Source organism: Anas platyrhynchos, chromosome 15 (genome assembly GCF_047663525.1).
Source record: "Anas platyrhynchos isolate ZD024472 breed Pekin duck chromosome 15, IASCAAS_PekinDuck_T2T, whole genome shotgun sequence".
Taxonomy (NCBI): Eukaryota; Metazoa; Chordata; class Aves; order Anseriformes; family Anatidae; genus Anas; species Anas platyrhynchos.
The window spans coordinates 8,439,834-8,453,809 of record NC_092601.1 but is presented as its reverse complement, the minus strand read 5'-3'; the positions used below and the strand labels follow the sequence as shown (position 1 = coordinate 8,453,809).

Sequence of the window (13,976 nt, the reverse complement as noted above, 5' to 3'; positions counted from 1 at the left end):
ACCCCGCAGCCAGCACAGAGCCAGCAGAGGGTGCTTGCTGCTCTTCCAGGCTGTGGTGCCTTCTACCCAGAGCCAGGAAAATGGGTCACCAGGTGAGCCTCATCGCGTGACCCCTGGTGGGATCGGGGCTACAGGAGAGGGCTGATCCTTGAGGGATGCACCTCATCCCCGTCCCTCACGTCAGCCTGCCCCATCCCCTACACCCCAGGGAGTGCCCACACAGCTCTCCGAGGCTGGCACCCTCCTCCCCAGGCTCCTGGCACTCCCGTCTCTCTGCATCCACCTCCCCAAGCTCTGCAGCGAAGCCCCAGGGACACACCAGGGTGGGGACAGCGCGGCCCCGTGGGTCCCCACGGCACCGAGTACTCACCGTCTCGTCAGCAGAGCCTGTAGCCAGCAGGAGCTGATCGAACGGTGAGAAGTCAAAGTCTGTCACCACGTCTGGAAGGAGAGGAGCAGAGATCCAGCCCCGTGTCACCACCGCTCTGCCGAGCCCCCCGCACACAGCACGTTCGCCCCCCGTTGCTGCCCCCCAGTCTCAGCCCCTTTTCGCGCACACGCAGGGAGCGAGGTCCCCTCGGGGGACCCGGCCCCACCGAGGTATTTTAGGGCAGCTCAGCTTCCCTGCAAGCCTCCACGCTGCCCCTCGGGGAGCCCTGAGCACACCACAGCTGCGTTCTCCCCTCCTCGAGGTGCCACCGCCCAGCTTTGGCTCTGGTTTCACAACAGACATCCCCGGAGCCGAGCTGCAGGAGGAGCGCGCATGGCACCAGGGCGCTTGCGTCAGCCCCACGCTGCCCACAACGCTCCCTTTGTAAGGGCCCTGAGCAGCGTGATGGGGGCAGGATGGTGACGGGAGCAAGGCTGGGCTGGCACCAGCACGAACAGCCCCTCCGGTGCTTCGGCACGCTCAGCAAACTGGGTCACCCTGTACTTTTTCCGCTTCCACGAGGCCGCGGAGATACGGGCCCAGGAGGCACGAAAAGACAAGCAACTCACTCCAGCTCCCAGACTTATCTGCCCTGTTCGCCCCGGGGAGGATCCAAAAATCCCTCCCCTGCTCCGAATGCCCGAGGGAGGCATTTCCCGGGCACAGCCAGCTTCAAAGGGCTGGTGCTGAAATCTCATTAAGGGCTCTGCAGCTGCTGGCTGCGCGCGCCGCCGGCCCCGCCAAGCGTTCCTCCGGGAATTCGGGGAGCTCGGTGGCACGGGGATGTCTGCCAGGGCAGGACGGAGGCTGGAAAAAAGCTCTGGAAGGGCAACAAGGCCAGAAAGGGGGCTGAAACCAGCCCAGCAGATCATGGGCTGAGCCCCAGGAAAGGGCAGAGCCGAGGCAGGCAGAGCACAGCACGCAGCGGGGCGGCACTGGGACGGGCTCAGCAGCCTGCTCCCACCTTGATGCTTGTGTTTGGGACATCCCTGTTCCCATTCCTGTTCCCATTCCCGTTCCCCTCATCACTGGAGCTGGCTGCACGCCGCCAGGATCCCAGCTCCTCCACCAGCCCGGTGCTGGGCTGCTCCCGTGCTCCTCCTGCGAGGCTGCCTGCCCCGGGGCTGCTCTGCTGCTGCTCCTCGGGTGGCTCCCAGGAGCCTTTTGCAGGACGCTCGAGGTGAGTCCAGTCTAGATTTATGCTCCAGGGGCGCTTTTCCCACTGGAAAACGCTCACATTTTGCACTGGGAAGTCCGGAGCACACAGCACGGGAAGGGCGTGCTGGAAGAAGGTCCCCAAAAGCCTGAGATCGGCAGCTCTAGAGGCGAAACCCCTGCTAGGCACAGCTGCCCAGGGGCACAGGGCACTGAGAGAGGGTCCTGAGTGCTCACAGCTTCCACGGCTCTGAACTCAGCAGGTCCCTGCCTCACACGGGAGCGGGGTCACCCTGCCTGCGGGCGGTGGTCCCTGGGGACTCCAGCAGCCCCTCTCCCAGGACACAGATGGCCCCAGACCCCTCGGTGCCCCAGCGCAGAGCTCTGCGGAGTAGGGCACGAAATGGTTTGGGCTCAGCAGCCGCCCGGCTCACCTGAGTGGCAGCAGAGCTGAGACACGGTCCTCTTGCCTCCATCCTTGCCCTCCAGCGGCACGATGCCCAGCACACCTGCAGGAGAAGGCACAGCAGCAGGTCACCGGCCACCCACAGCCCGGCCGCTGCGCACAGGGACCCCCAAAAAACCCGGGGACGCAGCGGGGAGCACCCAGATTTGCGATCCAGAAACCACCCAGCCCCGAGGGACCGCAGCTCCGGGGGTGAACCCATCCCAGCTCCCCATCCTCACCCGTCGGCTCGGCGCTGAACGCTACCCACTGGCAGCTGGCCTTCACCTGGTTCCCGCAGGATGAAACGGAGCCGGCCCGGAGACCCCCAATCCAGGCCTGGGATGGAGAGAAAAGCCCGTGTTAGGGGATGCTCCTCACCACCTCTGTGCCAGAGCACGGCACCCACAGGGCACCGAGAGGCTCCTCCTCGGCCGGACCCGCTCCCGGTGCCACGGGTGCGCAACTGCGTGCCCATGGGAGCTCCTGGCACACCCCGGGCCAAGTCCAACCCTCGTGCGGAGGTGACAGCGGGGTTGCAGACCGGTGCCACGCTGCAGCGGGTGCCCGTGCCCCACACGGAGCCCTTTGTAGGACGGGAGCTGCAGGAGCCCCTGAGGAGCGAGAGCTGCGCTTCCTCTCTTTGCACGGCTTCCTTTTGGGGCCTGCCCGAGAGCAGCGGTTCCTGCAGCACTTCCTCCGGTCCCTGTCACCGCAGCCTGCTCGGGGGCAGGCCCCGTAACCCTTCCTGCACCCATGGGGGGGTGAGCACCCCGATACGTCCCTACACCAAGCCGCAGCCCCTCGGGGTGTCTCTGCCGGGGGAGGGAGAAGCGACCCAGGTGGGATCCTGGTGTCTGCGCCCTGCTTCCTGATCCGGCCAGGGCAAGTGTCTGCCTTTGGCCACGCTCAGGGACACCTGAGGGACATGGGGATGGGTCCTGGCTCCTTTAGGTACACCTCCCACCCGGCTGGGGAATGCCCTAAGGGAGACCCCATCCCATACAGGCTGCCGAGGCCGAGCAGATGTCTCCCTGCACACCAGGCCCTCGACATCCCACATGGATATCCCAGGGCTGTGACAGTCCCAAAAACCAGCGTGTGCCCCCCGTGCTGGCTGGGCACACGTGTGGGGACAGCCACGTCCCCCCCTACCCCGAGCTAACCCCAAAGGGACACCCCAGGTGCCGGCAGGGCTGCGGGTGCGGGATTTGTGCGGGGGCAGCTGGGGTGGGAAGCTAAAAGCAAGGGGGCTGCCGAACCCCAGGGGCTGGGAGCTGAACACAGCCGTGCTATGGGGGCCCCAAATCTTCCCCAAAAGCAGCCAGACCCCAAAATCCCCAGCAGCATCACCCAGCCCGCTGCTGGCACCGCACCCACGCCCGGGAGCCACACAGGAACCGGGGCGGTTTTGGGGAGCCCCGGCAAGGGCTGAGCACCCCGGGACCCTCTCGGCCGGCACCCCCCGGCCCTAAAGCGGCACCCCCGGGGTGTTTTTTTTTGGGGGGGCGGGGGACACCGGGGCGGTGCCGCCCGCCCCAGCCCGGCCCCGCTGCCCCCCGGGGAGCCCCCCCCAGCGCTCACCTCCCTGCGGGGCAGCCGGGCCTCGGTGTGCCGCAGCTTGGACGCCTTGAAGCGGTTCATGGCGAGCCGAGCCGAGCCGGGCCGAACCGGGAAACACGAACCGAGCCGGGCTGGGCCGGGACGGGCTGAATCGAGCCGAACCGGGCCGGGCTGGGACCCCCGGAGCCGGGCTGGGACCCCCCGAGCCGAGCCGATCCGAGCCGGGCCGAGCCGGGCCGGGCTGCACCGGGGCGCCCGAACCGAGCCGAGCCGAGCCGGGCCCTTGGCCCCGCCCCCTCCGCTCTGGCCCCGCCCCCTCCGCGTTGGCCCCGCCCCCGAGCCGGGCCGGGCGCGGCGCCCCCCCCCCCACCCCGAGGCAGCTCCAGGGGCCGCGGGTTCGAGACCCGCCGAGGCTCCTCCGCCGCGGGCTGGGCGCTGTGTGCCCGTACACCTGCGGGGTGCAGCGAGGCTGCGGACGGGTCCTGCCGCCCCCCCCGTGTCCCGCCCCGGTTATTTGCAGCCGGCTGCGCTCGCCGCTGACGGGACTCGGCGGCAGCCCCAGTGATGGAGGAGGGAGATGGGTGCTGGGAACGCCTCCTGCCCTCACTGAGGGACCGCGGCCGCCTCCGGGAGAGCGGCCAGCGCCTCACCCCGCTGCGCGCACCCCTCTCGGGTACCACAGAGCGGCCCCCACCCCGCGGTGCCCTCCTGTGAGGTGCGGAGCCGCGCAGCGAGCCCCCTTCACCCCTCACCGCCCTCCCTCCACTGCGCACGCGCAGCGCCACACCGCCCCCCGCCGCCTCCGCCCCGACGCATGCGCAGCGCCGCGCGCGGGCCAAGATGGCGGCGGGGAGCGCCGCGCGCTGGCTGGGGGCCGCCGCCGGTGCCGCGCGGGGCTGCGCGCAGGGAGCGGGGCCCGGCCGGGGCGGGGAGCGGGGGGCGCTGCGGCTGCCGCTCCTGTGGCTGCTCAGAGGGCTCGGAGCCGCGCAGGGACCCGCCGCACGCCGCCCTTCGCTGCTGGGAGCCGGGCTGTGGGCCGCGGGTGAGGCAGGGAGCGGGGCCTGAGGGGGGCTGAGGGGGGCTCGGGGCCGCCTCACCGCTCCCTCACCTCTTTCTCCTTCTCCTCCCTCAGGCCCGAGCCGCGTCCCGGCCTCCTCCTTCCACAGCAGCTCGGCGGCCCTCGCCAAGGAGGATTACTACCAGGTGCTGGGGGTGCCGCGCTCCGCCAGCCAGAAGGAGATCAAGAAGGCCTACTACCAGGCACGGCCCCCACACAGCCCCCAGCCCGCCCAGGGGCTGCTCCGTGCCCCCAGGGGGCCGGCACCGAGCTGTGCCTGCTGCCTGCGAGGGCTCGGTTGTAGCAGATTTGGTGCCGTCTGTCGCTAATGTTTGGGTTTCTTCTCGTTTAGCTGGCGAAGAAATACCATCCTGACACGAATAAGGATGACCCCAAGGCTAAGGAGAAGTTTGCGCAGCTGGCAGAAGCCTACGAGGTAACGTGGGGGGGGGTTATTGGCGTGAGAGGGAGGAGAGGTGGGGACAGCTCTTGGTGGAGGTGGAGTGGGGATACCACATCTTGTGTGTGTTTGCTGTAAGAGGACAGCTGATTTTTGACACCTTGTGCTTCAGGTGTGAGGGCATCTGCCCTAGAGGTGTCTGCAGCGAGTTATTTAGCCCAGATTTCTGATCTGCCTGATCATGCTTTGGGCTCTTTGCGTTTTGGCTCTTAGCAATGAGGGACTGGCACATTTGGGAAGGGTGGTTTCTGCGGTGGAGTTAGTGCCTAGGTCAAACAAACAAACAAACAAACAAACCTGCCAGCAGTTACCAGCTTTCTGAGACAAAGGTATGTTCCACCGTGCTCCATTTCTGCTCTCCACCTTGCTTTGTGCTGGTTTGCCCTCTGGCAGGTCTCAGATTTCCTCCGGCACTCTTACCACCAGCTTTCATTCAACATACGAGCAGTGAAATACACAATACAAGTTGTTTGTGCTTGTTATGAACCATTAAGACCTTGTCACGTGGATGATGCCAAGCTTTTCGGTGATTTGTATGATCACGAAGGCTGGGGCACTCTTCTGAGGACACAAAGGTCTGAGCGAGCGCCGTGTGGGAACAGACAGCCCTGAGTTCCTTTAGGGGGGCTGCCCAGGACAGCCAGGCTGCTCGGGACCTGGTCGGTGTCCTCATGGCATCGTTCTTTGTCCCCAAGGTGTTAAGCGATGAGGTGAAGCGGAAGCAGTACGATGCTTACGGCACAGCCAGCTTTGATCCTGGCGCAACAGGCGCCGGTGCTGGTGCTGGGCGCCAGTACTGGAGCAGCGGCCCCTCCATCGATCCGGAGGAGCTTTTCAGGAAAATCTTCGGCGAGTTCTCGGGGTCCCCTTTTGGCGATTTCCAGAACGTCTTCGACCAGCCGCAGGAGGTGAGGAGATGCACGCGTTTCCTGGGGGTGGGAAGCTGCAGAGCTGGAGCGGGGCAGCGGGCTGCCAGGTCGCTCCTGGAGTGAGTTTAAGCAAAGCGTTCGCTCTGGGAATATCAACACATGAGTGTCCTGCTGTGTGTGAGGGGGTGTTCTTGGTAAGCCACATGGATATACTTGCCACGCCTCCAGACCGAGCATTTTTTTTGTGGACTTCAGCTACTTCTGGTGTTTACTGACCCGATAGGTGCTGCCAAGCAATTTCCATCTCTGTATAGGCAACTTTTCTGCTCTAAGTTGCTTTGCATTTGTCTGCTTTGTGCTGTAATGATGAAAACCACAAAATACCTTTATAACTATAAAACAAGCCTTCCAGCATTGGATTTCACTGCTTAATTGGCTGAATTTTGCAAGTTAATTGGCTTCACTTTGCAGAGGAGCCCATAATAACGTAAAAACTATTTCTTCTTCTTAGCGCTGCAGCTGAACGCTCTTTAAGTCTTGACAGCCTGGATTCACGCGATGCCCTCAGATGCGTGGTGTTCAGTGCTTCCAGCTGGCAGTGGCCTTCCTGTTACAAACAGAACTTGCTGTTTTGTGGAGTCCCCTTTTCTGCTGAATCCCCTTGCTAAGAAAGAAAAGAGTTTATTCAGGAAGAGCAGATGCTTTCTTTGGGAGCGAAAGCCTCCGCCCTTACCTGTTGATGTGTTTCCCTTCAGTAAAAACTTTGGAAATACTAAAGGTCTTTCCTGAGAGCAGAAAAACACATGGCTTGTATTTATACTTGTCCCTTTTCTCTTTTAAAATCTCCTTTCTGTTACACAGTGTAATCATCCTTCCTGTAATGTTTGCCATCCTTTTTATTTATACGAGGCAGGCTGTTGCTTCCCAGATTGAGGCAGAACATTTCCGAACGAGTTGTGCATCCATCTGTTTCTTTCCCCCTCTGTTACCCGGACGCATTTAAGCACAGTTTGATATTTGGCAAAATTCCAGTTTGCTTAAGACCCCACCACACATGGGTTGTGGACTGACGTCTGTTTCCCGTGCAGTACATCATGGAACTGACCTTCACCCAAGCTGCAAAAGGTGTTAACAAGGAGATTGTGGTGAACATCAACGACTCCTGCGAGCGCTGTGGAGGGAGAGGGAACGAGCCTGGTACCAAAGCGCAGCACTGCCACTACTGCAACGGCACGGGCATGGTGAGTGCTCAGAGCGCAGCAGAACCTGCCTCTCTCCCTTACTGGGCCGAGTCGGTCCCCTCCATGCTGAAGAATTCCCACTGCACTCATCGGCTTATCTTGGGTGAAATCAGGTTAATGTGGACTTGATGTTAATCTGCGCTAGGAATGTTTTTTCTAAGTTAAAGGCGTGTTCTGTCCAGCTAAAGCAGTACCTTCAGGACGAGGTCAGTTTGGTACCGTGCCCAGTAAACAATATTTACCTGATGTAACAATTCTGACGTTACTTGGGCATACTTTGAGTGGAGGGCTGGAGGGTGGAGCAAGGATAGCTTAGAGATAATCATGAAATGAGAAGATGTGTGCTGCTGACAGGAAGGAAAGAAGTTAGTAAAGAAATAATCAAGCCTTGGGCTTTTGATTTTCCATGCATCAAAATGGAAACTGGTGATCAGTCTGTGGCCAGAAAAGCTTGCTGTGCAGAACGGGCACAGCTGGCCAGAGGACAAGGCAAGCCTTTCCCACTGTCTCCCTGTGTGACAGGTTGGTCCATAGTTGAGTCTCCATAACCTTTTTCTGGATACAGCAGTAATTCCTGCAAGTGGCTTGTCCTTGGGCTCCTCAAGATACAGTTTGTAACGCCACGTGAAATAGCACTGTGAGGAGTCTTGTTCTTCTGCGTTACGTCCTGGAGATGAAAAGTGTTGTGTCTCCCTTCCCCAGGCCAGCAGGCGCGTGCTCGTAGTCGTGATGGTTTTCAGTGGAAATCAGCATGTGGTGATGGAAGCTGAACCTGATCCAGCTTCTCGCAGGCAGCATCCTCTTTGGATTTCTCAGCCTGTTTTCTGCTCCACCCCTTGTTAAAAGATCACGCTGCCCTCCCCTGCCCTGTCAGGCTGTACGTGTGATTAGAAGGACTCAAGTCTGCTGGGCCAGTCACTGTCAGCGGTGCTGTGGAGGTGAAAAATACGACCTCAGTACTAAATATTTGGATGATCTGTGTTTTCTTGACCAGGAAACGATAAATAAGGGCCCCTTTGTAATGCGATCTACATGCCGACGGTGCGGCGGTCGTGGTTCCATCATCACAACCCCGTGTGTGGTGTGTCGAGGAACGGGGCAAACCAAACAGAGGAAGACAGTGATGGTTCCCGTGCCAGCAGGTCAGTGCTGTGTTTGTGCGCTGCTGTCTGTTAAAGGGGCTGTCGTTAGTTATTTCTGCTGGGCTAACAGCAAGGCACTTGCCAGGTACAAACGTCAGGGCAATGTGAAGAAGCTTTGCTGCAGATAATTTAATCTTAAGAACAATGCAGATCAATAGCTTGGTAATTGAAGGCATTAGCAATGAGAGAAACTTTCTGGCTGTGTGTTTGTACCTGGCAGGTAAAAATATTTGCTTTGCCCTTTTTGAGCTGAAATTTTGTTTCTTGCATGGACCCTTTTTGAAGAGTGACGCTTTCAAAAGATTTTAACTTGAATTTTTCATTTGTCCTTGGTGAAGCTGGTGGAGAGGGTGGGAATCTTTAAAACCTGAGCTTAGATCAGAAAAGTTTGCTGATTGCTTTCCTCACCAGAGAGGACAAACCGAGCAGTGGGACTGAAGACTTGCTGCTTTGAGACCGCCTTGGGTGACCAGCATGTAATCTTCCTGTAGCTTGTAGAGGCTGCCCAGCGTTCCTTGGGCTGATGCCTTTCTCAGGAGAACTCTGTAGGGATCACCTCTGGGGTACCGGTGTGTGCTGGACCTCTGCCCTTTGGCCGTGGTGCTGGGCTCATGGTGAGGGGCTCATTGTGCCTCTGCTCGTGGTGTGCGGGCGCTGCTGCAGTGGCAGGGAGCTCACGGGGAAGCTGTGGTATCCCGGTAGCATGCAGATTATAATACAAGATGAACACGATAACATTCCCCCTTTTTTTTCTCTCTCCTGACTGCAGGTGTTGAGGACGGGCAGACAGTTCGGATGCCTGTGGGGAAGAAGGAAATTTTCATCACGTTCAGGGTACGTATCCTTACAGCTCTTTTCCATTCTTAAGTTGGTTGCTTGTTCCCTTCACAACGGCCTGGGGAGCCCGACAAAATGGGGAACGGGAGGAAGAAACGCAAGTGATCTTTCCAAACAGCTGAGGTAACGTGATCCGTGTGAACTTTCTGAGATAGCAGAAGTTCTGCATTGTAACAAGTTGAGTCTGCTCGTGAAGAATTGTGCTGCTGGTTCTGGGGAGAGGCCTTTGTGGGAGTGTGCATCAAAACACAGAGCAGGTTCTTGGTGCCTTGAGAATTTGACTCGGAGGCTTGAAGGAGGAGTCTGCCTGCAGCGGTGGGAGTGCTGAGGAGGGCTGGAGGAATGCACGTGAGGCTGGCTGGTCAAGTGTCCTGTTGCAGATTTGCATTAAGTGCTGCTTTGCACATTCTTTGTAGCTGGGGCCCTCTTCTCCTGTAGGCATCCTGTTACTTCTCCTGTAGGCATCCTGTTAGATGCAGCTCTGTCAGGGAGAAAACTCTTTTTTTTTTTTTTTCAGTACCTTGGTGGTGCAGGAGGATTTAATTCTCTTCCAGCTTGTGAGGCCACTGCACAGGTTCCTGCTTCCCTCTTCAGGCTTTCCTTTTTTTGGGGTACTGGACAAGACAGTGTGGTCTTTGTCTCTGCAGAATCGTACTGACACTGAATTAACAAACGGGATTAGAGGAGGGAGCTGCTGAGCCCTGAGCCTCTGACTAGTTACGGTTATGTCAAGAGCTGTGATTTTCTACAAGACTGAACGTTAACCTAGACTTGTTAGCCACGTGGTTTGTAGGCGGTGAAGGGTCTGGCTGCAGCTTTCTGGTGTTCTCTGCTGAGACCTTTCCAAACAGTTTACCGCAATAACTTTGTATTGTTCTGCTAACTACTTTTTGCAACTGCCTGCCTTTCAGGTTCAAAAAAGTTCCGTGTTCAGAAGAAATGGCGCAGATATCCATTCAGACCTCCTGATTTCAGTAGCACAGGCTGTTCTGGGAGGTACAGCCAGATGTCAAGGCTTGTACGAGACAATCAATATCACGGTAGGTACCGTTACGTGGAAGAGCTCGGGCATAGATCACTGTGGGACATCAGAGCCCCACTTTGCTGCAGAGATGCTGCAGATCTCCCAGGTCCCCCAGTATCAAGTGCCAGACTTCTTCAGCACTGAGTGTCAGGTAGCTTGCGACCTGCTTGGGCCCACCTCCTTTCCAGCTCACTGTGTGGGGACAGGAACAGCAGCGGCTGGGTGGATTGCTGCACAAATCCCTTCCGAAGTCATCTGAACCCTGCTAGGTTCTTTACAAGCTTTCCCATCCTTGTTGACTCAGCCTCTGTACATGTTCAGATGCACGAACCTACCAGATCTCTCCCATCTTATTTTGAAGCCTGCTGGAGAAATAATTGATTACAAACACGCAACACAATTACTATGTAAATGCATACAGTGGAATAACAAATGTGCCCCGTGTGTGTTCACAGATACCCCCTGGTATTCAGCCAGACCAGAGAATTCGAATGAGTGGGAAAGGCATTCCCAAGGTTAATAGTTATGGCTACGGAGACCACTACATTCACATAAAGATAAAAGTTCCTCAGTAAGTAATGCAAATTTCTGGGAAATGTTGAGCTTTTTGCAAAAAAAAAGAAAATTGTTCAGAAAGATTTTGTGAAAAATTCTTACTGCTTTGTCAAGATCTGTTTTGAATTTTCCTTGGACAGTTAGAGTCATTCCTCTGCCTTTTTTTTTCCCCAGTGTGAGGTAGACAGGCAGACTTTTGGATTTCTGTTGTGTTTTTTGTTTGTTTGCTTGCTGTTTTTGAGAATACAATTTGGCAACACAGCTGTAAAAATCCTAACTCCTAGAAATATATAAATAGTCACGCACCTGGATTTCTGCCACTTTTTGTCTGGAACCCAGTTATGTAAATTCAGTGTTCTGGCTCACAACACGTCCGTCTGTGCTCTTATACCTGCAGCTTCAAGTAACTGAGGTCCTTGGCAATTGTTTTTCAGGCTGCCTCACCACCCTCTGCTTCTGTGGTGAAGCAAACTTTTTAGTTTGCATTGCTGCACGCAGCAAGGGAGTTCATTTCCTGAGGCCTCCCCCCACAGATGTTTGTGCTGCTTCAGCTCCAGATGTTTCTCACAGCACTTGAAGAGGTTTTGCTGTTTCCCTACAGTTTGGTGAACTGCAGTGGGTCATCTCTCTCCTCTTCCACTTTATAGATTGGTCACAGGGATTCGTGGTGAATGCCAGATTAATCTTGTGCTTCTAGTAGCTGCCTGTTGCATGTGCTGCCCGAGGAGGTGAAGGTAGCCGTAACCACCAGCTCTGTCTTTGACCTGCAGGAGGCTGACGGATCGCCAGAGAGCCTTAATGATGAGCTATGCTGAGGACGAGAGAGATGTGGACGGCACAGTGAATGGAGTCACAAATACAGCATCAGGTGGGCTGGGCGAGTTACTGCTCCTTCCCTGGGGAGGTGGTGTGGGAGGGCACAACGTGTCCCGGGGACTCGGGGGGCAGCGAAAGGTGAGCCGAGGTGACTGTTGGACAGCGTGTCAGCACAACCTGCCAAGCATGTTACTTTGAAATTAGTTTCAGTGAGATGTTAATGGGCTGTGGCACAAAGCCTCTTCCCAGGGAGCATTGCTCTGATAGTCACTGGGCAAAATCGGTGTGAACAAAGAGCAGGTACTGCGATGCTCCAGGTCCTGACAAGTTCTGGTGAGTCTCGCTGTGGTGAGGAATGCCTTCTGCTGCCGGCTTCTCCCCCTGGGCCAGAAGTAACTTGTCATGGTAGCAGAGGTGGAAAAAGCGAATGTGCTTCAGGCCAGCTCTCTGCGTGAGCTAATCCGTCCTCAGCGCTTGCTTCTGGCTGCAGTGGGGATGTTTCTCCTTGAAAGCTGAAGGGGAGTACTGCTGTCAAGGTTACTCTGAGCCATCCTTGGTGTGCGTGGGGAAACCTTGGCTAGGAAGGTTTGTTGGTGCTGGGTGTTGGCTCCAGTCGGCAGAGAGCATCCAGCATGAGGGAAGGCATGAAGTCAGCTGGGAGCTTTGCAAAGCTGCTTTTTCAGTCCCAGATTAAAACCTTGGATCCAGCAATTGTTTTTTAAGCGTCAGTGGTGAGGTATCTGGCAGCAATAGCAGCTGCAGGCAAAATATATGCAGAACAGTAAGGCAAGACAAACATTTTGTCTTTTCTGCTAGCAAAACAGTGTTTTCTTTCCTCTCGCTGGAACAATGAGCTTCTTAATGCCTGTTAGATTGGGGTTTATTTTTGGTTGAAACCAAAAAGGGCATTGGTGACTGCGTACAGCTAGGCAAAGGTAAGATTTTCTGAGCTGCTAAGTGGTTGTGGGAATTCAGCTCCTCTCTACCTCACGTGCCAAAGCCTGTGATATTGGAAGTTCAGGATACTGGAAGGTGGACTCTGCCATATACTTACCAATGTTATGTTTTGTAGAGCTTTGATTCAGAAGTGAATGGGATTGTATTTTCCACTGCAGGTAACATTAAAGATGCATCTTGGAGGGAAGGGGAGAGATCTCTTAAATGCAATTAAGCAACAAGGTGGATTAAAACCAAGGCCAGTAGCTTGCAGTATTGAGACAGGCTGCTGCTGAAAGCCTGTCCTTGCTCTGGGAGGCGGAAAGTACCCTGAGTGGATGCAGGCACGTTCTGCTGCAGGCCTCAGTGTTTCATACTGTTGCATCAGTCTGAGCTCGAGTGTCGGCTGTGGGAGGATGGGGAGGACTGGACTTTGTGCCCTCTGTGTCCCAAAAAAGGCTGGGGAGGATTTTGGGTTTTGTTACGGGTGGTTAGGCTGCAGAAAAAACAGAGTAGCAAAGAAGTTTCCTTTGTTTTTGCTGTAGCCACTTCTCAGAAGGACAAAAAACTTCTCAGGACTTTTTTATATAGGAAAACTTTGCCAGCTGCTGCCAGTAAGGTTCCTATCTGGGCACTTGTTCTGAGATATCTGTAGCCTTTTTCATTCTAGCCTGAGTTCAGTTTCTCCTTGATACTGTTTGTGAGAATCACTTACAAGGGGCTCCTGCTGTGGTTTTGCACTCCTTTGCCCTAAACGTGACACAGATGATGGATGAAACATGGGCAGACAGATTTTTCCAGGGACCACTAGCGTAGCTTTTTCTTCTGTAGGGTGAAGTCTAGAACCTGCTTTCAGTGGCAGACTCTTGGTTCTGGGTGCTTGTGTTCTGTCAGGCCTCTGCCCTGCTTGTGCAGAGCATAGGAATCCCCTGGGCAGCTGGAGGGCTGAGGAGAAGGGAAAGGACCGACGCTACCTGGGCTGACGTCCTTCTCTTCCCCTTCTGGGTCCAGGCTCTTCGGTGCTTTCAGAGTGGCCCCCGTACCGCGGCTCGCTGCCTGCTGCAGCCCCTCACAGGCAGAAATATGTGAGGGTGCTGGCAGAACCAGCTGACCCGACCCTTCCCAGTATAAAATAACTCTCTCCCTTTGTCAGGGGTGCTGGCTGCTGGTGGGAGATGTAGCTGGGGCAGCCTGAGGAACGTATCTGACTGCAGCCCTTTGCTGTTTGTGTCTAGGTGGCAGGGCCACGGCTAGAGCTGGCGCAGGCGAGGATAGGCCTGAGGCTGAGGAGAACAAGGAGGGATTCCTTTCCAAACTTAAGAAAATGTTTAGCTCCTGATACCCATCCGAGGTAGGAAGCCTCTTGTGTTTTGTTGTTGATTTTTCCCCCACACCGAGCAGAACTTGCCCTTCTTGGGAGGTGGAAGAAGCGAAAGCAACGCGCTG

General features: G+C 56.5%; 2 protein-coding genes across 5 annotated transcripts in view; one reads left to right on the top strand and one right to left on the bottom strand.

Moving 5' to 3' along the window:
* The window catches only part of LOC101790762 (mitochondrial import inner membrane translocase subunit TIM16), a 37,508-nt gene extending 33,595 nt beyond the window's left edge, over nt 1–3,913 (bottom strand). Inside the window, exons 1-4 of one of the 3 annotated variants that reach the window (XM_072023671.1) lie at nt 3,615–3,913; nt 2,273–2,369; nt 2,020–2,094; nt 371–441 (exon numbers count right to left, since the gene is read on the bottom strand). In XM_072023671.1, the coding sequence (XP_071879772.1) occupies nt 371–441; nt 2,020–2,094; nt 2,273–2,369; nt 3,615–3,674 (303 nt within the window). In that variant the 5' untranslated portion in view covers nt 3,675–3,913. The remainder of the gene's footprint in view (nt 1–370; nt 442–2,019; nt 2,095–2,272; nt 2,370–3,614) is intronic. The other 2 variants (XM_038186996.2, XM_072023672.1) reach the window with 2 other exon arrangements.
* Nucleotides 3,914–4,408: 495 nt separating this feature from the next.
* The window catches only part of DNAJA3 (DnaJ heat shock protein family (Hsp40) member A3), an 11,179-nt gene continuing 1,611 nt past the window's right edge, over nt 4,409–13,976 (top strand). Inside the window, exons 1-11 of one of the 2 annotated variants that reach the window (XM_038186998.2) lie at nt 4,409–4,635; nt 4,726–4,853; nt 5,003–5,086; nt 5,806–6,018; nt 7,068–7,220; nt 8,215–8,362; nt 9,132–9,196; nt 10,111–10,239; nt 10,679–10,794; nt 11,549–11,646; nt 13,766–13,881. In XM_038186998.2, coding sequence (XP_038042926.2) covers nt 4,434–4,635; nt 4,726–4,853; nt 5,003–5,086; nt 5,806–6,018; nt 7,068–7,220; nt 8,215–8,362; nt 9,132–9,196; nt 10,111–10,239; nt 10,679–10,794; nt 11,549–11,646; nt 13,766–13,869 — 1,440 coding nt within the window. In that variant the 5' untranslated portion in view covers nt 4,409–4,433 and the 3' untranslated portion in view covers nt 13,870–13,881. The remainder of the gene's footprint in view (nt 4,636–4,725; nt 4,854–5,002; nt 5,087–5,805; nt 6,019–7,067; nt 7,221–8,214; nt 8,363–9,131; nt 9,197–10,110; nt 10,240–10,678; nt 10,795–11,548; nt 11,647–13,765; nt 13,882–13,976) is intronic. The other variant, XM_027468788.3, reaches the window with a different exon arrangement.